This window comes from Ascaphus truei, chromosome 8, assembly GCF_040206685.1.
Source record: "Ascaphus truei isolate aAscTru1 chromosome 8, aAscTru1.hap1, whole genome shotgun sequence".
Taxonomy (NCBI): Eukaryota; Metazoa; Chordata; class Amphibia; order Anura; family Ascaphidae; genus Ascaphus; species Ascaphus truei.
This window is the reverse complement of record NC_134490.1, coordinates 20,660,920-20,686,091: the sequence shown is the minus strand read 5'-3', so window position 1 is coordinate 20,686,091 and position 25,172 is coordinate 20,660,920. Positions and strand designations below refer to the sequence as shown.

Sequence of the window (25,172 nt, the reverse complement as noted above, 5' to 3'; positions counted from 1 at the left end):
TACAATTCATTTGAAGCGGCTACCCCGGGGGTGGGCAACTCCAGTCCTCAAGGGCCACCAACAGGTCAGGTTTGCAAGATATCCCTGCTTCAGCACAGGTAACTACATTTCCTAGAGGCGGAGCTAATACTATCTCTAATACATCACTGCTAAGCAAACTCAGCATAAAATGCAGCCCCTTCCGTTACAATATACGCGTATCACATAAATAACATGATGGGCAGAAGAGATGCAGCACACTGAAACTATACACAAAGAAGTCTATTATGACGAAACTTATTTTATTTATATTTAGCCCTTTCATACGCCGTTTTTACCTTACATTAAAAACATTAACATATTCGATTTCCTTAATTTAGACGTAGCCTGCCTTAATCAATAACAATATAAAGAATTGGGGACGGGACGGGGGGATTTTACCCTGTAAGCACCAGACAGATGCCTCTGACAATGAAGGTAACGCTCTTTTCCAAACAACTGGACACCTTTTAAATTCTTACAGTTTACAGCATTTTTATTGTGGTCAAAACAACCCGGTAAAAAACGTCTCGAGTGGCAGTGTAAATGTTTTTTTTGTTGTTGCTGAAGTAAAACAAGTCCTTTAAGGCAGCCCCTCCCTCCTCGCTCCGCGAGCTACAAAGCAGCCAGTTGAGGACGGAGGAGAGTAGATGTTCCAAGGTTTCTGCTCGGCCTAAATAAACTCCCCTCGGAATGGAAGCAGGTGGGAGTTCTGCTGCTGCTGCCAGCGGTAGCGCAGCCGGCTCAGGGGCTGCTCTTCAAGGTTCTCAAATTCACTAAATCCCAGTTGATTCAGCACGTCATAAACTCCAGCTTTGGATGCCACCTAAAGACACAAAGGGGTGGAAAAGGAGAAGAATGAGAAATGCATGTAAATAGAGAAAACACAACTCATTCTTTAAATAGCACCTTTCATGATACTATGTACACAGTTGTGCGGTGTATTCAGCACTTTTTATAGACTTTTTCAGGCCTAGTAGACCTGGAACCATAGATCTTACAATATAATTTAATTACCAGTGGCAGAAGAGACTAAAAGTGATGTGCCCGAGATCAGTGGGGTCACCTGTTCCAAAAGCAGCAACATAACCAATAGGCCAGGAGTGGCCAACTCTAGTCCTCAGGGGCCACCGACAGGTCAAGTTTTCAGGATATCCCTGCTTCAGCACAGGTGGTTCACTCAGTGGCTCAGTCATCGACTGAAGCAGGGAAGCAGGGATATCCTTAAAACCTGACCTGACCTGTTGAGGACTAGAGTTGGCCACCCCTGCACTAGGCAATAACCTAACAATGTAAAAAAAAAAAAAAAACAAGTATTTTTTTTTCTACTCAGTGTGTGTATTGCAAAGGATTTAACAAATCAATCCCTCCAGAAAAAAAACACTACTTTCCCCTTCAAATACACATTCAGACTACTCAGGTGCATTGTTACTCAGTACGTTCGCCTTATTCATTCTCAAAACTCCCTCATTGTGAAATCTTACAAAAAATGTTCTGTCTCTGGAAGAAATACAGGTTGTTTTGCGGGGCTCTTAAAAGATGGCCTCCGTTGTGATTTTAAGAGGGGCCCCCTTGATCACTGCCTCATCCTTCTAATCAGTGAGATTAGCACTAACCAGCCTCTAATGACCACCATGTGTTTTTACATCATATCGTATTTGTCATTGTGCTATTAACAGAATGTGTGGAGCGAATAAAAAGTGTCAAAACATGAAACAACCACACTCATTCCTGAGAAAATGTTACATGGCCAAGTGCTTTTATTCTATTGCAACCGTACATCGATCTTCTTGTTGTCTGACTTTTTTGTGTGTGTACAAAAAACTGCTGCCATTTTTTTGTCAAAGAGAACACTAGCCATGATTAACCCTTAAATGTATTTAATTAAAAAAAAATACATAATTAAAAACACAATTAGAACGGCGAATATTTAGAAAAGCTTCAATTTCCGGTATTTCCCCCCCCCCCAAAATAAAAAAAAAAATAACATGCAAAATTCATCTTTAAAAAAAACAAACAAACAACAGCTTGTATTTTACCAAACGAATCTAGCCCAACCTCTAATACAAGACTTCTACAGGGCAACGAATATAAACTTATTTTCGGAGACCCATCAACAGCGCTCTTGTTTGCAGTAAAGGTTTGCTACCTTGAGCTGCAAAAGAAATGTGTGTACTGTGTAACCAGCCACTTTAAAACTGCAAGTGACGGGCGTCTGCGTGTTTGCAACAGCGCACATTCATCCTCCGTGCTATGAATGAGATGCCCTGTTCCATATCCTGAGAGTGCAACGATCTGCATAGCTCCAGCAGTAAGTCTCACTGTAGAACTGGGGTGTCACAGGGAGCACAGGGCGGGAAGCGCTGGCTGTTTGACAGAAACATGTTGGCAACCAGCCACAGTACAGTAATAGCTCTGTCTCCTTCACCTCTTTTCTGCCTCTTGCTCTCTCTCGGTTTGTGTCTCTATATCAGGGGTGCTCAACCCCAGTCCCAGGAACCCCCAACAGGTCAGGTTTACAGGGTATCCCAGCTTCAGCCCAGGTGGCTCAAACAGTGAATCCGTCCTTGACTGAGCCACCTGGGCTGCAGCAGGCATATCCTGAAAACCTGACCTGTTGGTGGCCCTTGAGGACTGGGGTTGAGCCCCCTGCTCTATAGCCATCCCTCTGTCTGTCCCTTTCTCTACCTGTGTCGCTTTTGCCCTCGCACCACTATTTAATATGCGGTGACGCCCAGTGCTGTAGAAGAGATCAGCTCGATTGAAATAAAACAGGGCTAAGATCTGGCGTGGAGAAGCTGCACTTCAATGGGAGCCTATTACGGGGGAGATGTATCAGAGCAAATAGTTATTTTCATCTTGCGTCTCTAGGAGTCAAGGTATCAAGGTCTTTGATCCAACTTTTACATCACCATGCGATTTGGGGAGTGACAATATGAGGCAGGGGTGCGCAATCTTTCCCTCCCTCCTCGTGCCCTCCCCCCCCCCCCCTTACCTTGGCTCCGGCATTTTGATGTCCTGACACCATGGCAACGTGGCATCATTTGACGCCGTGTTGCCATGCCGTCTGAGCCAAGGTAAGTGAAGTTACAGAGGCCTTCGCCGCTCCCCCTGCATTTAATTTAAATGCCTTCGGGAAGCGTGGGGGGCCTATGTAAACCCCGCGCTCCCCACAGAGAATCTAGTGCCCCCCAGTTGCGCACCCCCTGATATGGGGTAGGGGGGGTGACATTATGAGGGGTTAAGGGGGAGTGACATTATGAGGGGTTAGGGGGGGTGACATTATGAGGGGTTAGGGGGGAGTGACATTATGAGGGGTTAGGGGGGAGGGACATTATGAGGGGTTAGGGGGGAGGGACATTATGAGGGGTTAGGGGGGGGTGACATTATGAGGGGTTAGGGGGGGTGACATTATGAGGGGTTAGGGGGGAGTGACATTATGAGGGGTTAGGGGGGAGGGACATTATGAGGGGTTAGGGGGGAGTGACATTATGAGGGGTTAGGGGGGAGGGACATTATGAGGGGTTAGGGGGGAGTGACATTATGAGGGGTTAGGGGGGAGTGACATTAGGGGGGGTGACATTATGAAGGGTTAGGGGGGAGTGACACTATGAGGGGTTAGGAGGGAGTGACATTATGAGGGGTTAGGGGGAAGTGACATGGCGCACAGATTGCAATGACATGTAGAAGACTGCGTCTCAGTGCATTCACTTTTGTATCTTGTATTTGCATCAAAAGAATCTGCCAGGTCTGAGGTGGAGTAAACTTTTCAGGTCAACAATTTGGGTCAAACGTAAGAAGCCCATTTATACATTTGATGCAAATGTGAACAGAAAATGGGAGCAGTGTGTCAAAGCCAACTTGTATTGCACTTTCTTTACGTTGATACATCTTCCCCCGCATGTCTCTCGGCCCCCCTGCGTCTCTCTGCCCCCCTGATACTCTTGGCCCAACTCTTGCCATTCGTTGCGTTTTTGAAATTTGAAGTGTGATCTCCTGATCCCGATAAACGCATCCTAAATTATGAATCGAACATTACAATAGCAGAGTGTGTTATGCTGCTGAGAGTTTGCAGCGTGTTTTAATCTCAGCATATATTGCTACCCGGGACCGCCCAAGGTTGCAAAGCTGCTTAATATGAATTACAAAAAACAACCATTTACCATAAAATAGAAGACGATACGTGGCAGAGCGATTTCACTTTATTGTAATTGGCACATATATGAATAGCTAGGACCACATATTAAACTCCATTGCTGCCAGTAGGGTCCCTCTGTCATTTTTACCAAACTGTGCTATGCCAGAAGACACCATACAGCATAAGTGTTTTGGCGTTGGAGGATGTTTATATCATAGCACTGCTTAGTAAATATGGTCTTTTTGGGGTTATGTAAAGTTTAACAGGCTATTGGCCTCAGTAAGTGGCTCTAATATATAAACCATTTTGAAGCTTCATCAGGGCTTAGCATTAATTGTTCATATATACAAGTAGTAGTGACTAGCATGTCATAGTGTGTAGGATATGACCGGAAGAAGTTAGCAGCTCTTACTTTCCACCTTGTGGTGCTTTAGTAATTTTTAAGCTACTTTTGAATGGTTGGTTATATTTTGCGAGGTTTGTTAGCTTTGGCCCGATGCTGCACACGTTACAAGGTTTCCTTGTTGTCACAGAAAATGCAGAACTTTATTTGGTGGGCGAGACCGATAGGACCTCTGCCTAAACACCTCCTTTCATGCATAAGCCGCTGATTCTGCAGTGACGCCTTCAACGCTGGTTGCTGCAGACCAACTTGTTTCAGGAAGAGTGAATGGAATGGAACTAGCGCCAATAAGGGATACTGTGCACTCCCAGTTAGAAAACATGTGTATGAGTTGCAAGTTAAAGCTCTCAGGCGGGGAACACTTGTTGCCTCAGCTTTAAGCACATTCCTTTGCTAAGGCAATTTGTATATGTAATACCGAATAGCCAAGCTAAATGTTATTTATCATAAGGACACCCACTTTTGTAACGTGCGCACGCACGCGCGCGCACACACACACACACACACACACACACACACACAGTTACATATTTGTGCGCTCATAAATATGTTGTTGCTGAATAGAAAAGGATATATAATTATATGGTTCTACGAGGATATTTTGCAATAAATAATTGGTCCATATCTAATGCGTTAGTGTTTCAGCCACTTAAAAGAACTAGGTTTAGGAATCTCTGTAATAGGGTATGTCAACTTTAGTAGCTTTGAAGCCAGACGGTTTCTGAAATCTGAAAGTCACGTAGCATCCCGTTGTCATGGCAATAAGCCAGTCATTTGATGCCGCGCAGCCATGTTCACAGGAGTTGAAGGGGCTTTGCTATAACCGAGCCTTGGCTTACACAGTCTGACTGCACTGGATGCTGCCTTCTCTTATTGTGGCCTTGCTTTCTCACACACTCCCGCGCCCTGATGGCAGGGGTGGAGGTGTGGGGCTCCTCTCCTCTATCTGCCGTTACCTCTCTTTCCCCTCCTTTGAGGCTCACACTGTCCAGCTTTTTTCTCCTCTTAGTCTCTCTACGTGGCGGTCATCTATCGCCCACCTACCTCTACTCATCGCCCTTCTTTCTCTCTCTCAGTTTGAATCCTGGCTCTCCTTTTTCTCCTCAGGCTCCCCTGTTTTTCTCTTTGGGGACTGCAACTGCTATATTGATAACCCCTGTATCCCTTTGGCTTCCCGCTTTCTCACTCTAACCTCTTCTTTTGGCCTTCACCAATGACCTGCTGCCAGCACACACAAGGATGACCACTACCTAGACCTTGTTTTCACCCAAAACTTCTCTCCAATTTCGCCATTTCCCCCCTTTCCTTACATCTCATTTTCTCTCTCACTTCTCCCCTTCTCCATCTCCATCTACCCCTTATTTCTGCAGGGACCAGCGCTCTATTAACCTACCAGCTTTTGATTCCACTTTGCGCTCCTCCCTCTCCTCCAGACTCTGACAACCTGGGTAGGAACTACAACTCTCTTGATCTACATGCCCCTCTTTCTCTCTGCCATTCTCGCCCTTCTAACCCCAGACCCTGGTGAAATTCCCACACGCGCATGCTGCGTTCCTGCACTCGTTCCTCTGAATGCCTCTGGAAGAAATATCACACTCTCGCAGACTTCCTTCTCTAGAAATTTATCCTATCCTGTTTCAACTCTGCCCCCTCACAGGCTAAACAAACCTACTTTTCTTTACTAATCAACACGCACATGTCTAATCCATGCCGAGTCTTCTCTGTCTTTGACTCTTTTACCACCGTTTGTTACCTGTTTTTCTTCCTCCATTTCACCTCAAGACTTTGCTGACTATTTCAAAACAAAGATGGATTCCATACAAGATATCCCATCTGTATCCTCCTCCCATCCTTCACCTCTTCCTTACTCTCCTTAACTCCCTTTCCACTGGCACAGAGGATGAAATGTCACTACTGATCTCCTCTTCTCCCTCTACCATTTGCCCTCTTGACCCCATTCCCTCCCATCTCCTCAAACCTCTTGCTCCTACTCTAATCCCTACGCTCACACATTTTTTAACTCCCCCTCTACCTTTCGAACATGCAACAGTTATACCATTACTCAAAAACATCAAGCTTGACCCTACCTGTCTCTATCGTCCTGTCTCCCTACTGCCTTTTGCCTCTAAACTCCTTGAATGACTTGTATTCTCTCACTTGCTTTATTTTCTCACCTCCAATTCTCTCCTAGATCCTCTACAATTTGGCTTCCGCACTGCTCACTCCACAGATACAGCCCTCACTAAGATAACTAATTACCTCCATGATGCCAAAGATAAAGGTCAACCCTCTGTTCATATTGTTCAACCTCTCTGCAGGCCTTTTATACTGTGGGCCACCCTTTTCTCCTTCACATTCTCCATACTCTTGGTATCCATAACAGAGCTCTATCCTGGATTTCTTTTTACCTCTCGCATCGTAATTTCAGTGTCTCGTTTTCCAACACCACCTCCTCCTCTGTCGATCTCTTTGTGGGGGTACCCCAGGGGTCTGTCTGTCCTGTCTTCTATTTTCTCTTTACACACTTTCACTAGGTGACCTTATCACATCTCTTGGGTTCAACTATCACCTCTATGCTGACAACACAAATTTACTTTTCAACCCCGGACCTTACACCTGCTATATAGACCAAAGTCTTTGAATATCTCTCTGCTATATCTCCCGGATAGCCCTCCGCTAGTGTTGTACCAGGTAGCGATTAAAAAAAAAAAAAAAAAAAAACGGGTAACGGTACCCGGCTAAAATCAATGGTTCTACCCGGCTGGGTACCCGGCTACCCGGTTTGACACTTACCTGGCGACATCTAGGACAAGCAGCTGAGGTCCTGTGGCAGTGGCAGCATCGGAGGTGTCTTCAGCCGGCGGAGGACAGCAGGAATCCCTTACACAGCACCGCAGCAGGTAAGCAGTGTGTGTGGAAACAAAAGAAAACAGCGCACAACGCCAAATAGTGAAGCAAATTCAACAATATATTATAGAATTAAAAAGGGGGTAATATATCTGCGTACATGAAAAAAGTTGGTAAAAGGCATGTAGTGTGTATCACACTGTTTACCACTCGGCAGCTGTTAGCTGTAGATTCAGGTGCTTGCTTCCCTCTGCTGCTGCAGCTCAGTTGATTCTGGGGCAGGACGTCAGTCTTTTCACTCCCAAGGGGATTTCCCTTCATGCAGCCAGGTTCAGCAGCTGGTACTGGGGCTCGGTGAAATCGCTCCTGCTTCCTGGCCGATATGAAGCTGCTCCTGTACCTCGGCAGGTGTATCCTCTGCACAGAGGTTAAAACGCAGCTTGCTCGGGTGCCCTCAGCGTGCCACGGTGCCGCTCGGTCGCGGGACGCTGTGTAATGACGTAACCACAGCAGTGGTGGATTCAATAGGGAAGTTTGAACAGTCTTACAAAGTCTCTCACAAGTGTCCCTGAAGAAGTAGTTAATTCTACGAAACTAGTTGGATGTAACATTCTATTGCCTTATATCTGCTTACATTGGCCTTTGTCTATGTATTGGCCTGTCCTGTTTTTATTTCATCCTGTGTGCTGTTTTGGACACTTGTGAGAGACTTTGTAAGCCAATGTAAGCAGATATATTACCCCCTTTTTAATTCTATAATATATTGTTGAATTTGCTTCACTATTTGGCGTTGTGCGCTGTTTTCTTTTGTTTCCACACACACTGCTTACCTGCTGCGGTGCTGTGTAAGGGATTCCTGCTGTCCTCCGCCGGCTGAAGACACCTCCGATGCTGCCACTGCCACAGGACCTCAGCTGCTTGTCCTAGATGTCGCCAGGTAAGTGTCAAACCGGGTAGCCGGGTACCCAGCCGGGTAGAACCATTGATTTTAGCCGGGTACCGTTACCCGTTTTTTTTTTTACGCCATTATCCCCAACACGGTTATGTGGCACTTATTATTTAATGTATAATTATCTCACTGTGGGAGTTGTGGTTTAATTTTTTATAAATTTTTTATCACTAAATTGATGGTATAGTCACTGCACTGTATATATTTATACATTTAAACTTTATAGGTAGTTAGGTAGTAGCGCACAGTTTTGTTTTTTGTGTTTACAAGCAGTGTGTGTGTGTGAGCCGCCGGGGAACCACATGACCGGAGCAGGAGATGGAGCGTTCCTATTGGACACCCACCCCAACAGTGAGCCTCCGCTCTTCCTCCGCTCCCACCCGCCCCACCTCCACTCCTGCCCGCCCGACCGCTCCACCTCCGCACCTGCCCGCCCCACCGCTCCATCTCCGCTCCTCTTCCGCTCCCGCCCACACCACCTCCGCTCCCGCCGCCGCACCACCTCTGCTCCCGCCCGCCGCACAACCTCCGCTCCCACCCGCACCACCTCCGCTCCCACCCGCCCCACCTCCGCTCCGCTATAGAATCCTGCTGTCCCACAACGGCTGAAAGGTAAGTAATTAGAGTTTCAGCTACTCTGACATTACCCGGCGCCGGGCCCACTTCTCAGTTGCCGGGTCCGGGTAGCTGGAAATGTGCCGGGTAACGCCGGGTACCGGGTAATTCCGGGTACTCGGTACACCCCTACCCTCCGCTGCCTCAAACGTAACATGTCAAAAATGAAGCTCCTCATATTTTCTCCCAAGCCTGGCCCTACTACCCCTTCTACATTACTGTTGGCAGCACTATCAAACACCCAGTATCACAAGCACGCTGCCTAGGGGGTCACATTTGACTCCTCTCTCACATTCAAGATGTAGCTAAAACTTGTTATTTTCTCCTCTGCAACATTGCTCCAACTCTAATGCAGGCCCTCATTCTCTCCCATCGCTACTATTGTAACCTTCTGCTGTCCGGCCTTCCTGCCTCTCACTTGTCTCACCTTCAATCTATTCGAAACGCTGCTGCTAAAATCACTTTACGGTCTCCTAAATCTGTCTCAACGTCCCTCCTGCTGAAATCCCTCTCCTGGCTTCCTATCAAATCCTGTATTACATGCAAAATTCTCCTCCTCACTTTTAAGGTTATACACTCTTCTGCCCCTCCTTACATCTCAGCCCTAATTTCTCGATATACACCATCTCAACTCTTGCGTTCTGCTAAAAGATGTCTTCTCTCTACCCCTTTTGTATATAAAGCCCTCTCCTGTCTTAAACCTCTCACTGCCCGACTAGCCCCCTCGCTATCCACCTTTAAGACCCACCTTAAGACACAGCTGCTTAAAGAAGCATATGAGTAGCACTGGATAATCATGGACACATGACACAAAGCTTGGCCTCCTGCAGACGCACTTACTAGTATTCTCTCCTACTGTCTCTGTACGTTCTCCCTACCTACCAATTAGATTGTAAGCTCCTCGGAGCAGGGACTCCTTCCTTAATGTTACTTTTACAGTATGTCTGAAGCACTTATTCCCATGATGTGTTATTTATATTTGTTATTTATATGACATGTATTACTACTGTGAAGCGCTATGTACATTTTATGGCGCTATACAAATAAAGACATACATACATACATACATACATACTGCCCCACATCTCTGGAATGCCTTTCCCCCCCAATATCCGACTGCACCTCTCTATCTACCTTTAAGACCCATTTTAAAACACACCTCCTTAACGAAGCATATGGGTAGCTCTGTGGCTGATACTATATACACCTCATATATTGACCTTTGCCTCTTGCAGACGCATTTACCAGAACACATTCCTACTGTCTCTCTACGTTCTTCCTACTTACCAATTAGATTGTAAGCTCTTCGGGGCAGGGACTCCTTTTCATAATGATAATTTTATGGCTGAAGCGCTTATTCCCTTTATGTGTTATATTATTATGTCACATGTATTACTGCTGTGAAGCGCTATGTACATAAATGGTCTTATATAAATAAAGATACACACAAACACACACATACACGCAATAGGGGTCATGAATGTGATACAAACATTTCTCAGAAATTGTACAGCAAGTCAACAAAATGTACACACAGGGAGTACGGTATATCATCAAAATCCCCTGCTGCTACATACAAAGTCCTATTGCAAACTCAGGGTCTAAACAATATAATTTTCATCTGTCTTTATGACTTGTACTCTATAAATCACCGCTTGGAATATATTCCATGTCAGTGCGGGTTACTGCTGACCAGTTGCTTATACAATGGCTCACTATTAGTTATATAATAGTTTGCGGATTTCCTTTCTCAACAGCAACCGTTAGGTAACAGATCTGAAATTGCTTAAGAAAAGCCTGTGCCTGATAACGATTACATATATCATGTCATCACTTCTGAATGAAGTTGTTCTGATATCCAGCAGAGTATGGTAAGCATTAACTGGCTGCAGACACACTGAATGTTTTTGGCGACAGGACGTATATTAGAGCCAACTTGGTAGAGAACTGCACATAAGATCATTTTTATTCTTAAACTGGAAAATTGCTGTGCAAGGGTTATCCCTCCCAAATCTGACATGACAAAGCAGTTTCATTACTTGCAGTTCTAGCATTGATTAATCACAGCTATCACATTGAATTATACACTGGGGCAGATCTGTATATACCCTAGTATCACTGGGAAGGTGTGTCAGCAATGTAACTCTTTCAATGCCGATCGCAGAAGACTTTGGTATTGTGTGATATTCTTCTTAGCTTCGCGGTTTAATATATGTATGTATAACTTTATTTATATAGTGCCTTTCACGTGCATAGGGCTTCACAGCAGTAATACATGTGGCATCCTCATAGAAGTAACAAATAATACAAATAACACATAAAGGGGAAGAAGTGCTTCAGACATAAAAGTAACATTTAGGAAAAGGAGTTCTTGCCCTGAAGAGCTTACAATCTAATTGGTAAGTAGTAAGAACGTACAGAGACAGTAGGAGGGCGTTCTGGTAAGTGCGTCTGCAAGGGGCCAAGGTCGATGTATGAGGTGTAAAGTATCAGCAATGGAACTACTCATATGCTTTGTTAAGGAGCTGGGTTTTAAGATGGGTCTTAAAAGGTGGATAGCGAGGGTTAATGTAGGTTAATACATAAACACAATACATTCAGTCATTTATAAAGCAAATCCAGGCTAAACATACAAAATGCAGGACATCTGTATTCCCCTAGATACTCTTGGGAGGGTTTACGCCTGCTGGAGTTCAATGAGCTTGGCTGAGGAGTATTCAAACAACCACCGAGGAAGAATTCTTAAAAACAATTACTTTATTCTTCACAATAAATACATCTCTGACCGGTTTTGGCGTGGTTAGACACTATCATTACGAGGTATCGTATGCAGAATAAAGTAGTTAAGAAGCTATTGTTGCTATTGTAACTACACTCCTCACCCCAGCACATGGAATTCCAGTGGGTATGTCCTAACATTGTGGGTGCTTATCCAGGGCTTCCTTCATGAATGAAGGTATTGTGTTTATTAAGCCAAGGGCTCTCAAGACACCCCCCACCAGGTCAGGTTTTAGGGATATCCCTGCTTCAGCACACATGGCTCAACCAATGGCTCAGTCTTTGATTGAGCCACCTGTGCTGAAGCAGGGACAGCCTGAAAACCTGAGCGGTAGATGGGTTTTGAGAACTGGAAATGAGAACCCCTGTATTTTGCAATTTCATTATTGCAACAGTTTTAAGTTTAAACATATAATTATATTTCCAAATGTTGTCGCTTTCAGGAAATAACACATTTTCCGATGTAGATAAAGAAGGGACTGATGGAGCCCCCTGTGCTGAAGCTGGGACTGATGGAGCCGCCTGTGCTGAAGCTGGGACTGATTGAGCACCCTGTTCTAAAGCAGGAATTGATTGAGCCAGCTGTGCTGAAGCTGGGACATCATTAAAATCTGACCTGTTGGGGGGGCTTGAGGACTGGAGTTGAGCACCCGTGGGTTAGAACAACAGGACTAACCACAGAGATACCATTATAAACCTTGGAGTGCCACCAAAAAGCCTTCCGTGTCTACTCTGATACATTGATGCAAAGACGTGCAGATGAAAATGGCTCTTTTTGGACAACATTGCCCTCGATACACAGGGGGATGTGTGTCGTGTCACCATCTGAGCAGTACTCCAAAAACGGGAGCAATTGGGTCATTTTGACTTTGTGTCACTTTGCATCAATGTATCAGGGAGTGTCTTTGAGCGTGGTTATATTAAGGATTAACTGGAGGAGATTGCCAGTGCAATATGATAATGAAAAAAATCTTGGAAGTGGTGGTCACTGACATCGGAGTCTAGGAAGCAACCAAGCGCAGTATAATAAAAACTTAGTATTTATTCATCAAAGCGGAAGGACATACAACGAGTGTATACTCTAACGCATTTCGTCTCAAATGAGACTTTATCATTTGAGACTTTATCATTTGAGACGAAACGCGTTAGAGTATACACTCCTTGTATGTCCTTCCGCTTTGATGGATGAATAAATACTACGTTTTTATTATTCTGCGCTTGGTTGCTTCCTATACTCGGATGTCAGTGACCACCACTTCCAAGATTTTTTCTACAATTTCTATCGGCTGGAGCATGGCATGTGAGCGGTGTGTGTTGGGGGCTTTTTCATGTTTCAGCACAGACAGGCGGACACGGACAGCTCATCGCGAGTACCGGCCAGCTGACAGAAGGTGTGGGACACAGGGTGCGTCAAGGGAAGATATGAAGACGCGGTGAGTACTTTCCGACACGCTGTTTTGTATTCCTGTCTATCCTGGAACTTTTATGCTTATACAGTATAACCCCCACCCTGGCTGAGTCCACTACAAACACACCGGATGAATATATTCATATATCAGACTTCCCTCCCCCCCCCCCCCCAACACGCTCACCTAAACCGAAGAAACTAGAGACTGTTGTGGAAAAATATTTTTATTTCATTATTGCCATTGACGGAGCACCGGTTGTTCTTGAGGGTTTCCTCATGTATTTGGGGTGATCCTCCTTCTCCAATATGATAATTAAATGTACCAAAATGTGTGCCGATCCTGATGCAACGTATGGCTTTAATCAGGCACTGTAATCTGAGGAAGTTGCAATGAGCGGAAGGCCGAGTCCATTTTTAAGTGATCATTTTAAGTGTCTTAAAAAAATTACACATCTTAATCTTTGCTTATGGGAGGGTAGTGGCCCCTCCCCCCCAAGGTTTAAGCTTGCCCCACCCCACTTTCCAAGTTGGCAGGTCAGTTTCATTTTGCCAGGTTATGACAGATCCAATGTGATCATTCTTCCTGTAATTATACAGGTAAATAAGAATTTTAACCCAGGTGAGTGTTAGGACCTGCTAACGGTCATGCCTTGTAAGTGGCAGCAGGCTTAAGACACTTTGGCCAAAGGGTTAAACTAAATTACCCTTTTTACAAGCGATATATAGGTATTGCACTGTGTATTTTTGTCACAATGGAAGTAGCTTTGGGCATTTTTGTTTTTTGTTGTATAAATCTTAATCTTTTACAAAAATACTAGGTGAATTTAGCATGAAATATGTGGGGAAGATGGAAAAGGGAAAGGGGAAGGCAAACTGCATAATTTCCTTTTTTGCATTGGTTAAGTGGGACTGCACTCTTAAGACAAGTGGACTTTTACTATGGCCAGTCTGCTCTGATTAACTGGAGTTGGCAGATATGCCTTTCATCTCCCACTGTGGAGATCAGCCACATCACTATGAATTAGCAGGGCTAGCAGAGACAGAGGGCCAGGGGGTTTCCCACAACCCAAAATCAGCAAGTCTCCAGTACAGCTTGTGCAAAGTATGAAAGAAAAAGCACAACGGCACGCTGGTCGATTCCCAAGGCATTGTTTCATCTAGTCACTCCTTTTATTTAGAATAAAACGTGTTGACCAGCAAGGCCTTCAATATTCATAAAGTGAAATCAGATTTTATAAAGTGCGGGAAAAAAAAAATCAAGAGCAACTGCAAAATCAAAGCCACACAGAGTGTGAATGAATCTCTCTACACCCAGGCCTGGCCAGTTTTGTATAGCGCTTCCAAAATGGATTTAGGGATGGGGAGGAAGGATTTGTGACAAAGATTTTGTGTGTGGAATGTATAAAACATCAACAAACGGCTCTTCTTATAGCTGCAGACCAAGCAATATCCTACATGTTTTTTTAAAATTTGTATAAAATCAGGTCTGTACTATGAGAAAATACTTGTAGCATTTTTTTTTAATATAAAACAACTCTGAATAACATTTTTAATGTATTATAATATAACAAGCATTTTTTGTTTCTATATCAACCATTTACAAAGTCACATTCCCTTCCTCTATAACGGCAGGTTCTAACCGATACGTATAGAAATATATCCACACGCAGGAGGAGAGGCACAGAAGTTTAATAGCAGTGATCAAAGAGACTGCTGGGTATTATCACTAGAAAACGTGCCTACTGTTACGGGATATACTTTTAGTGGAAAGTTAGGTCTACGAACCCACTTTCTCAACTTTCTCTCTCCCAACAGTAACATTTATTGGAGTTTTTAGCATGTTTGCAGCAAACGGATAGATTACGGTTTAATAACATTAGTTTAAATACAAATTCCGATTTCAGTAGCGTATGTTGTTAGACAAAGCAAGAATGAAAACTGCTTTAAAGTCATTAAAAACAGTAAACTAATAAATACAAATAAAGACTCTAGTCTAGGCAAATATTCGATAGCAAGGAATATTACGGGCACTGGGTTTTTTTGTTGAAATGTGGAGGAAAGGTTGATTTCTGTGAAGTAAAGCCTTGGTTTGCGTGTGAGAGGGATCCTTGTTTTCCGAACCACAGTTATTCTGAGCTCAGACCTCAAGCAAGGCAGAAAAACAATCTATCCCAATATCCAAACATTGCAGTGCCACGTATGAGGGATATACTGTAGCAATTCAACATTTTATTGTTTGCCTCTCAGCATAAAGTGCAATACGGCTGCACCAAGTTCTGGTTCTTCGAGAGGAGTGTCGTAATCCGAGTGCATGGCATACATTGTTTGTATATGGAGGTATTGGAACAACTTGAAAAATTGTAGACAATTATTGGTAAATGAATTTGCTACTCTACTCAATAATTATAAGTGTTCCTTCATTTCTTGCATGGTATCTAGCATGCATTACTTGTTACCTGTGAAGATACAACACAGTAGTGTATCTTCACATCTGCCGCAGGTCCACAAACCTGCTTAAGGCCTGGTCCCCGCTGGCTACTGCAGCGCCCGCTGTGGCGGACGCTGCAGGAACGAGAGGCCTCCCCTCAATGGCGCCGGGCCCGCTGCGAGGGGGGGCCGCAGCGCTGTGGCGAGAGTTGCTCCTGCTCAATAGTGACGCGTCAGCCGGCCGATGCTGCAAGCTTCTGGTGAACACGCGTCACGTGGTGCAGCAGTCAGCCAATGAGGGGGGAGGAAGGAGAGGGGGGAGGAAGGAGAGGGGGAAGGAGTCGGCTAGGAGGGAAGTCAGTGAGGCAGCCGTGTCACTGATTTTTAGCCTCATAGACTTCAGTGAAGTTTCCCTGTTACAAATCAGCACTTCTTCTATTAAAATTTAATTTTCGTGCCCAGAACCCTCAAATCGCACAGATCTTGGTCCTTGGAGGTTGTCATCTGCACTGGAAACTTATTTACTCAGCTACTGTGCTGTGGGTGGGAGGCGGCTAGGAGGGAAGTCTGTGTGTTCAATGCATCTTTTCCTTCCCTAATAAAATGTGTACAATTCAAAATATATAAAAAAAAGATTGAGGCACACAAGGTGCAGTAGTTGCAATGCAATTGCTAATATTTTACTGCATGACAAGGGCAGAATATGGGCATATTCTCTGCCGTTGTCAAGCAGCAAAATATTAGCACTTGCATTGCAACTACAGTACATCTGTGCCTTCACCTTGTATATATTTTTGAATTGTACACACAGCTTCATTTGGAACATAGGGCTCTTTTGATGGAGCAGTGAGCACTTGGATCATACCCACAGAATACAGCTTCTAGGCTGAGGCAGTGCCTCTGGATAATCTATGCTACATTGATGAAGTGAGGAAAACTCAGCACATAGTAGTAAACTCCCAATAATCTTGGATATCAACATAAGGTTTAAATCCAGCAACACTACGCACTGGAGATGGGCAGATGTTTGGCAACATGTGCTGCTTTTTTCCGTGATCAAAACGGCAAGATTCGTCATCATAAAAAACCTTGCAAGGTCACCTAACCAGTGTACAGGTGGCATTGATCATGTGACCTTGGTATTTTTCATGTACCGTTTCAAGAAAAAAATACAACAAAAATGGTAACATTTTACCATTTTCAACAAAAAATTTGAACTATTGCCAAGCTTTTAGCAAACAAAACAAATCCTAGCGGAAGTTGGCAAAATAGCAGGACAAGTTAGCACATCTTTACTACACATATAATCAATAGTTAGAAATAATATTCATTGTGCTGTGTAAATATTTCTATGCCATATATATTAGTCAGAGATCATATCCAGAAGAGATGGATGTCACCGCCTTTTTAGGGGCCAGAGCATAAGCCCCTAGGATAGCACTATAACTGTATTTCCTGGAGAATAGTCATTTCAGGAACGCGTGAAAAACATGCCAACGTCTCTTCCTAAATGGGACGGGTTTCAAATGGAAACTCCAAATAAGGTAACCCATCTCCACCCCCCAAATGTAAAAACCTCACAAATAATAGCTTCTTTCTTTTGGTGGACAAACTGAAGAGTAGGTGTCTCCAAATAATTGCTCTGCTTGAAGATGACAATGATCTTCCTAAAGACCCCAATGCAACACTGGCTATTCATTAAATCTTGAGATTGGCCATGATAAAAATGTGTGAAATACTAGAGGGGTTTTAAAGGTTTAGAGCAGTAGCAGTCAAATCTGACAGCGTAAACCATAAATAACTGCTCATAACCAGTAGTAATTTAGAACCAAGACCCACCCTGTTGTTACATCTAGTAAAATCATGGTTTATTCCTAAAAAAAAAAACACTGTCAACTAGTGGCACTGAAAAAAAAATAATATTTAACTTTATCTCAAAGAACAGTAAAAACGTTCTTGACAACTGTAATAAATTTGTCTTACAGCATACATTGCAATTTAATAAAACAAGAATATAATGCAGTCACCAAGTTTTATGCCTGTCTTTTTCATACTACTGTATGCATCATATAATGCACAATTAATTTAAATTGGGACAGGCACCTTTCTTTTATTGCCTCTTGCAGTTAACTGGAAATCGAAAAATAGCAGGAAACCCAAGAGCACATTTGGGAATGAAGGGATTGCTGGCTAATGTATGTTATTTGTAAAGAATGCATATAAATTCCACCTTCTTCTGTTCGCAACCAGCTGACCAAACTGTACGGCCAGAGTGAATTCATCGACAAAAACCAGAAGGAAGCCAAACATTTTAGCGTTCAATATGCAGACGGCGTGGAGACAAAAGGAGACCTAATAAGCTTACAAATTCTTCTTGTAGAGCTGCAATGAAACTGCAAGTTACTGTTCGTTTTAATCACGCAGCTGTAGCAAGAACAGGGTGAAACAGTAACGGGAGAAGGGAGGGACGAGTGTGGTTCTCAGTTCACAGATTGCATTGTATGTGTGCTCAGTTCAGCTGTTTACATCTGACGGCAGCTGTCTACAACTGGGAAAATACCAACGGAAGCCGACGACAAAAGTAATGTAGATCCCTTATGGATGCATGAGCGGCTGGAATCCAACTCTCATTTACTTATCTAAACTAAAAGGAGGTCTTATATTGTTACATTTTCTGCCGTTGGATACCAAAGTGACAGCGCATAAATCTACAGTCTTTTTAGATCTTTACAACACAGTTTAAGGTTGTAAATCCACATTCTTTCTATTACAAACCAACACAATATTTATTACAAAAGTAAACGTATACTATAGCTATTCAAATGTGAAAAAACAAAACAAAAAAAACTACGTACTGTACACAGTGCATTAAAAGTAAAGCGAGTTGATGGGCATTTTATAATTTGGGTCCGTAGAAGTGTTCCAGTGGGTCTCAGAGATCTTGTTTGTAATGAGACAGGTGTACTCCCACTTCCCATCCTTCCCTCACTTCTCCTCAAGCCTGTCGACTACTTTAAAGGCAAGCTGGATGGTACCCACAATGAGATTCCTTTTGCCCCTTCCCCCTAAACCTCCTTCTTCCACTCTTGATTTATTTTCTCCTGTTGCAAAGTTTCTAAGCCGATTTTCTCTTCTCCCTCTACCACATGCCCCCTCTATCCTATCCCCTCACACCTTATCAAAGCTCTTACTCCTGTCCTAGTCCCCACTCACCCATATGTTTAATTCCTCCATCCTCTGGCACTTCCCCATCTCCTTTAAGCATGCAGTGGTCACACTTAAAAACACCCTAGACCCTACCTATCTTACTAACTACCACCATGTATCCTGCCGCCAAACTGCTAGAACGTCTTGTGTTCTCCCGTATGATCAACTTTCTTAATTCCCATGCCTCCCTGCACCTTTTACAATCTGCCTTTTTGTGCTCACTAAAGTAACCAATGATCTACATGAAGCAAAATAAATAATAAATAAAAAAACTATTTTGATCTTAGGTATTATCTCTATCCACCCCTTCCCTCATACCTGCAATCCAGTCCCAAGTCTCTGATTGTCTCTTGGGTATATCCTTGTAGATGGTGCTCCACCACCTTAAACTTAATATGTCTAAAATGAAGCTTCTCATATTTCTTAATATTCCCCTTTTCCAGCACAGTAAACGGTAGCACCATCTATCCTGTCAGCAAAGCATGTTGCCTAGGAGTAACATTTTGACTCCTCCCTTTCCTTCTCGTGTCACATTCACGGCATGGCTAAAACTTGACGCTTCTTCCGCCGTAATATTGCCAAGATCTGCCCTTTTCTCTGTCAAGTTACTGCAAAAAATCTAACGCATGCCTGTATCCTCTCCCATCTGGATTATTGTAAAATACTGCTAACAGGACTCCCCGCCTCACAACTTTCTCCTTTGCAATCTATCCCAAATTTCTGCTGCTAGAATAATAACACTTTCTCCCAAAACAGTGTCTGCTCAAATCCTTCTTACATCCCTCTTCTGGCTTCCCATGAAGTTTCCGATCACCTAAAAAGTTCTCCTTCTTACCTTCAAGGCTCTCCACTCATCTGCTCCTCCCTACATAACAGCATTGATCTCTCATTATGCCCATGCTCGTCACCTGCACCCTGCTAATAACGGTCTCCTTTCCACCCCTTTCATCTCTACTGCTCTCTCGTCTTAAACCTTTTCACTCCCTGCCCCTTACCTGTGGAACTCCCTCACACTCCGTATACGCCAAGCACCTTCTCTCCCCACCTTTAAATCAAACCCTAAAACTCACCTCTTAAATGAAGCATTTCAATAGCCTGGGCTCATGGGTACTGTCCCACACCCACAGTCGCTCCTACCAACCAATGTGGCCAAGCACTGTCATCTACTGCACTTATTCCCTCACCTGCCATCTCTGTAAGGCCTCGGACATGGTCAGTGCATCCGTGCTGAGGCGCGCTTACGCTCGGTACTTAGCCCCTGCAGCCGCAATGAGAGCGGCTTTAGCAGGGGCTCGCTTCCGCTTCCGCAAGCGCCGTGTATATATCAGCGCCGTGTGCGATATCCAGACGACAACGAAGTGCCCTCTACATGTGATTCCCAGATGACTTGGATGCTTGCTACAAGCTGCAGTCACCGTGAGAGACCCAGATGACATCTGGAAACTGTAGAGGACCACTCACCAGAGGGACCTCCTTCCACTGCCCACCCTGATGCCAGCTGTGTGGTAAAATCGTGTAATGTTACACGTATATGCAAATGTTCTTTTATATTGATGTACGCAGAATACTTACCCCCTTTTTAAATTAAACACGTCTTTTGAATTTACTTCACTATTTGCGTTTTGCGCTTTTTTCTTGTCTTTAATTTTTGAGCAAACCTGGGACATTTTCAATCTGCGTCAAATGTATCAAGGTACTTTGCTCTAATTGTGCTCCGTGTGCACTTGTGATTTGGGGAGTGTCAATAGGAGAAGTTGGGAAGCTATTTCATGACACACACAGTATAATGAGATTTTTCACATTGTGTCTATGAGCTCCATTCTTTTTCCCTTTCATTTGAACAAAAAACACCACCTGCTCTGAAGTTGCATACAATAAGTCTAACAATCTGTACCAGATGTAGGAAACAGTTATACAGTATGTAAATGGCCAAGTGCATCAAAACACACTTTGCTCTGCACGGAGACATATTAATCTATAGTCATTTAAAAAAAAAAAATGATTGCATTCTTGTAATTTCTGTTTTAAGCCTATCTAATCTTAATAAATTGAAATGAGTCACACCTTGGTATACTGTAGGTTTATTCATTCCCAGAATCAATGGATCTGTAATATTCCAGTGGTATCTCAGAGGCCAGAGTCAATGAAAACAGATATTAAATATTCATAATAATAATAATACTATTATTATTATTAATAATAATTTAAAAAAAACTATTTACAGTATATAGCGCTTTTCACCCAATGGGACTCCAAGCACTTCACAGTTACAAAAAGGGAAAAAGAAAACATTTACTGTTATAAAGGAGACTAAACACAAGGAAAGATACAATCCAGGATGGGGCGGTACTGTAGCTATTAAATGCCGGACAGCTTGGGGCTCATTAATTAAATGCCTGGGTAAACACTTGAGCCTATTTTTATATTGTTAATTTGCACCTTGCAGCTATCTCTGCAACTCTAATAGAAATTAAATGGAAGCCAAAAGGTACTAGAGAAAGGATTTGCAACATGGTGAGGGGCAGGTAAGTACAGTATTATGAAAATCCACAGCAGATGCATCCATTTCACCCCCAAATACCTCAATCCCGTTAAGTGCCAGAGAAACAAAAAATGCATTATGACCCCCTCCCCCGAGCTAAATCGATTGACGATGAAGGGGTAGGGGGGGGAATCATCTTTTATTCTCACATTACAACACTGCAAGTAGGCCCATTTTTACTAAGCTTTGCTATTACACTAGATCCTTTTTGTCACCGGAAGACTTATTCACTTTAGTAAGTGTGATTTCCAGTAACAGTAAGTGTCTTATGGAGTATCACAGCTTAGTAAATATGGATCATTCCTTTCGTCACTGTCCACTTTATGTATTCTTCATGACTACCAAGGGATATGCTCACCAACCTATTTTGGTGTCAATATTTCTATCAATGTCTTTCTTGCTACATACTGTACATAAGAAATCAAGAAAGACCCCACTATTCATGATATACCAGAATTCTCACAAGTCAGGAAATGTGGATAACTGTGCACTCCTAATGTAGAAACGGGTCTGTAATGGATTTTGGAAACCTTTTGCCATGTTGTAGATACATCCGAATTGGTCAAATTATGCATTGAAGTTCAGCGGAGCATTTACTGCATCTTATGTAGCAGGAGTGTAATATAGCACTACGTCCCTTCGTTATACTTTACACCTGAAGGACCTTGGACCCTTGAAACCGGACATGTGGTCTCGGCCGTCTTGCCGTGGCTAGGTCTCCACCGCCGTTGGGCCGCAGAGAGATCCCCGCCTCAGCTGCTCCGCCAAGGTAAATTAATTTGTGTTCATTTAGCGGGTAGGGGGTTAAGGGTAAGGGGATTAAGGCACAGATTTTTAGGGTAGGGGATTAGGGTAAGGAGTTTAGGTTAAAGTTTTTTTAGGGTCAAGTGTTAGGGTCATGGGTTAGGGTAAGGGTTTTGAGGGTAGGGGGTAGCGTTAGTATTTGGGGTTAAGATTAGGAGTTTTTAGGGTAAGGTTAGGGACTTACCTTGGCAGCGAAGCAGCCGACGGTGAGACGTCCCGCCGGCGAGTTGAGAAACAGCTAAACGCCGGTGGAGATTTGATCGCAGCAAAAACGGCCACGCCCAAATGTCCTAGACCCCCTGAAACATCGCGCTGTATTGCGTTTCCGCTGTAAAAAACGCAGTTCAATGCTCAGCTGAACTTCAGTGTATTGTGTGTGTGCGGCAGAGACCAATTACTCACACTTCTTATTGATATGATCCTAGAAGTACAGTACAGTAGTTACTCTCCTCACTAGAAACGGAAACATCCAATGTGACATATTATTTAATTAATAGCTATGTGTTTTTCTTGTCATATGTATGTGTCATTTAATTCAATCTTTTAGCCAAGACATACTGTCCTAAGCCTGCAACCACATCAATGAAATGGACCCCTCAGTGTAAAACAAAAGCCTATTTTCAGAACTATATTTGTGATAAACGGATCTGTGTTTCTATAATAAAACAAGCCCGTACTCACCTCATACATCCATGTGCTGAAGGGCCTTTGCCAAGATTGCTTCTTTTCTAAGTGTAGGTAGGCATTGAAAAGGATCAGGTAGATGTAGCGCTCCAAGTATTGAAGGCTTCTAAGCTGGAGCAACTGCATTTCCTTAACATTTTTGGCTGTTTTAATCTGCAGAGGAGAATGAATAAGCAGATCAGCTATAGAGAAAGTGACATTCATACCATCATGTACAACTTGATTTTCAAATGTGCTGTAGGTAATAACATTTTATCACACGTCAAATATGATGTACAGTGAAACATTTTATTTGAAAGCTTCCGGGTTTTTTTGTCCCATTGGGTCTAACTAAGGTTGAGCTCTTCTGTTTTATGAAAATCATCAATTGGTATTTTGATTTGCTGTACACTGTAAGGTGGAGGGTTTGTGTCCATTTTTTTAGCCACCATAACGTTAAGGTCCGGTAATACCCACTACCAGCTTTACATTGCATAGCCAGCAACTAACCTCGCACTGACGAGACCCAAAAAGTTGAAGCAGATGTCTGAGTAGGTTTTCTGGCTCCGCACTTCTTTAACCCCAATCGGGGAGAAAAAAAACCTGTGTAATATGGCAGGCAAAAACTTATAGGGTTCCATGTTAAAATAGATAGGAAGTAAAGAGACATGCTGGGTGCTCATTTGCATGTCATTACCCAGAATTCCTGGCTGCAGTGAAACCACTGTTTGCTAAGGGATAATGGGGAGACTTGCAGACCTGTCTGAGACATGCAAATGCACCACAAGTGGGATTTGTACTTGATGGAAATCACAATTTGTCAAGTAAAATGTAATTTTTCTGGGAAAATCTTACTGGGGGATTAAAGTTTTTAGATGTATAGTAAAGTAGGTAAAATGTCAGGTTGTTTTTGAACGCCATCATTTAGGTATCAATTCCAAGCCAGTGGCAAATTTCTGCCCCACACTTATTTTCATTATTGGTAAACAGTTGCAAACTGGGGAGGGGGGGAGGAAGGACCCCTTGAAAGTCAAAAGCACGCAAGTTTGAAACGTGGTCAGCACAGATATGGAAGGAGTTTTAAACGTGGTCAGCACAGACATGGAAGGAGTTTGAAATGTGGTCAGCACAGACATGGAAGGAGTTTGAAACGTGGTCAGCACAGACATGGAAGGAGTTTGAAACGTGGTCAGCACAGACATGGAAGGAGTTTGAAACTTGGTAAGCACAGTCATGGAAGGTGTTTGAAACGTGGTCAGCACAGACATGGAAGGAGTTTGAAACGTGGTCAGCACAGACACGGAAGGAGTTTGAAACGTGGTCAGCACAGACACGGAAGGAGTTTGAAACGTGGTCAGCACAGACATGGAAGGAGTTTGAAACATGGTCAGCACAGACATGGAAGGAGTTTGAAACGTGGTCAGCACAGACATGGAAGGAGTTTGAAACGTGGTCAGCACAGACATGGAAGGAGTTTGAAACGTGGTCAGCACAGGCATGGAAGGAGTTTGAAACGTGGTCAACACAGTCATGGAAGGAGTTTGAAACTTGGTAAGCACAGTCATGGAAGGAGTTTGAAACGTGGTCAGCACAGACATGGAAGGAGTTTGAAACGTGGTCAGCACAGACATGGAAGGAGTTTGAAACGTGGTCAGCACAGACATGGAAGGAGTTTGAAACGTGGTCAGCACAGACATGGAAGGAGTTTAAATTCCTCTGGCTACTCTTTTTTGTTAAATATCAATATTTGCTAAGCAGAAGTTTGCACAGACAAAGCCCCCTTCTCTCCCCACTCTTTATCTTTGTTGGTCCTGTAACAGTGCAGGGTGGGCTGGAGGTGGAGTAAACACTCACTTGAAAAGAACTTCCCCTCAGAGGCCCTGATGTAGATACAGTTCTTCCTCATTTTCCAAGAAACCAGAATAGTGAAATGTTTGCAAATTAAAAAAATATATATTATTTTGTTTCTTACTACTATTGTGAAGTCATTTTACTCCTGTGCCATGTCACCCTTTATACATTGTTTAGTGGCCTTCTGGTTATATGTCCTGAAAACTTGCCTCGCAGGGAAATTAAAAAGGTGACTGCTATCCACACACATTAAAACAACCGAGGTTGCAGTAGCTGCCAGTGAAATAATACACAGGTGAAAAGCCAGCAGAAACAGAAGAGAAAAAAGTAAGAAACGGGGCTGCAGAATAGAAGAAAACAGTTTATCTCATGACTTCATTTGTGGGGGGGGGGGTACGGCTTTATTTTTGGGGGGAGTTACTGCTTTTAAAGTTCAAACGGCACTTAAAATATATATATATATATATATATATATATTTTGGTTTTGTTTTAATATATGCAGCCTTGATCACCGTTATTGAA

General features: G+C 43.3%; 1 protein-coding gene across 1 annotated transcript; it reads right to left on the bottom strand.

Annotated features, from left to right (window-relative positions):
• Positions 1-511: 511 nt before the first annotated feature.
• Positions 512-23,039, bottom strand: LOC142501201 (paladin-like). Its single transcript, XM_075610749.1, has 2 exons — positions 22,818-23,039; positions 512-844 (listed from the first exon to the last, which is right to left on the bottom strand). Exons 1-2 carry the CDS (start codon positions 23,022-23,024, stop codon positions 692-694), a joined length of 360 nt encoding a protein of 119 aa, XP_075466864.1. The 5' UTR covers positions 23,025-23,039; the 3' UTR covers positions 512-691.
• Positions 23,040-25,172: the final 2,133 nt, after the last annotated feature.

Coding starts and splice junctions, on each gene's coding strand:
- LOC142501201 (XM_075610749.1), bottom strand. CDS start 23,024: ATGAATGTCACTTTCTCTATAGCTGATCTGCTTATTCATTCTCCTCTG. Junction 845..22,817: donor TCAGCACATGGATGTATGAG/GTGAGTACGGGC, acceptor TTGTGTCTTTAG/GTGGCATCCAAAGCTGGAGT.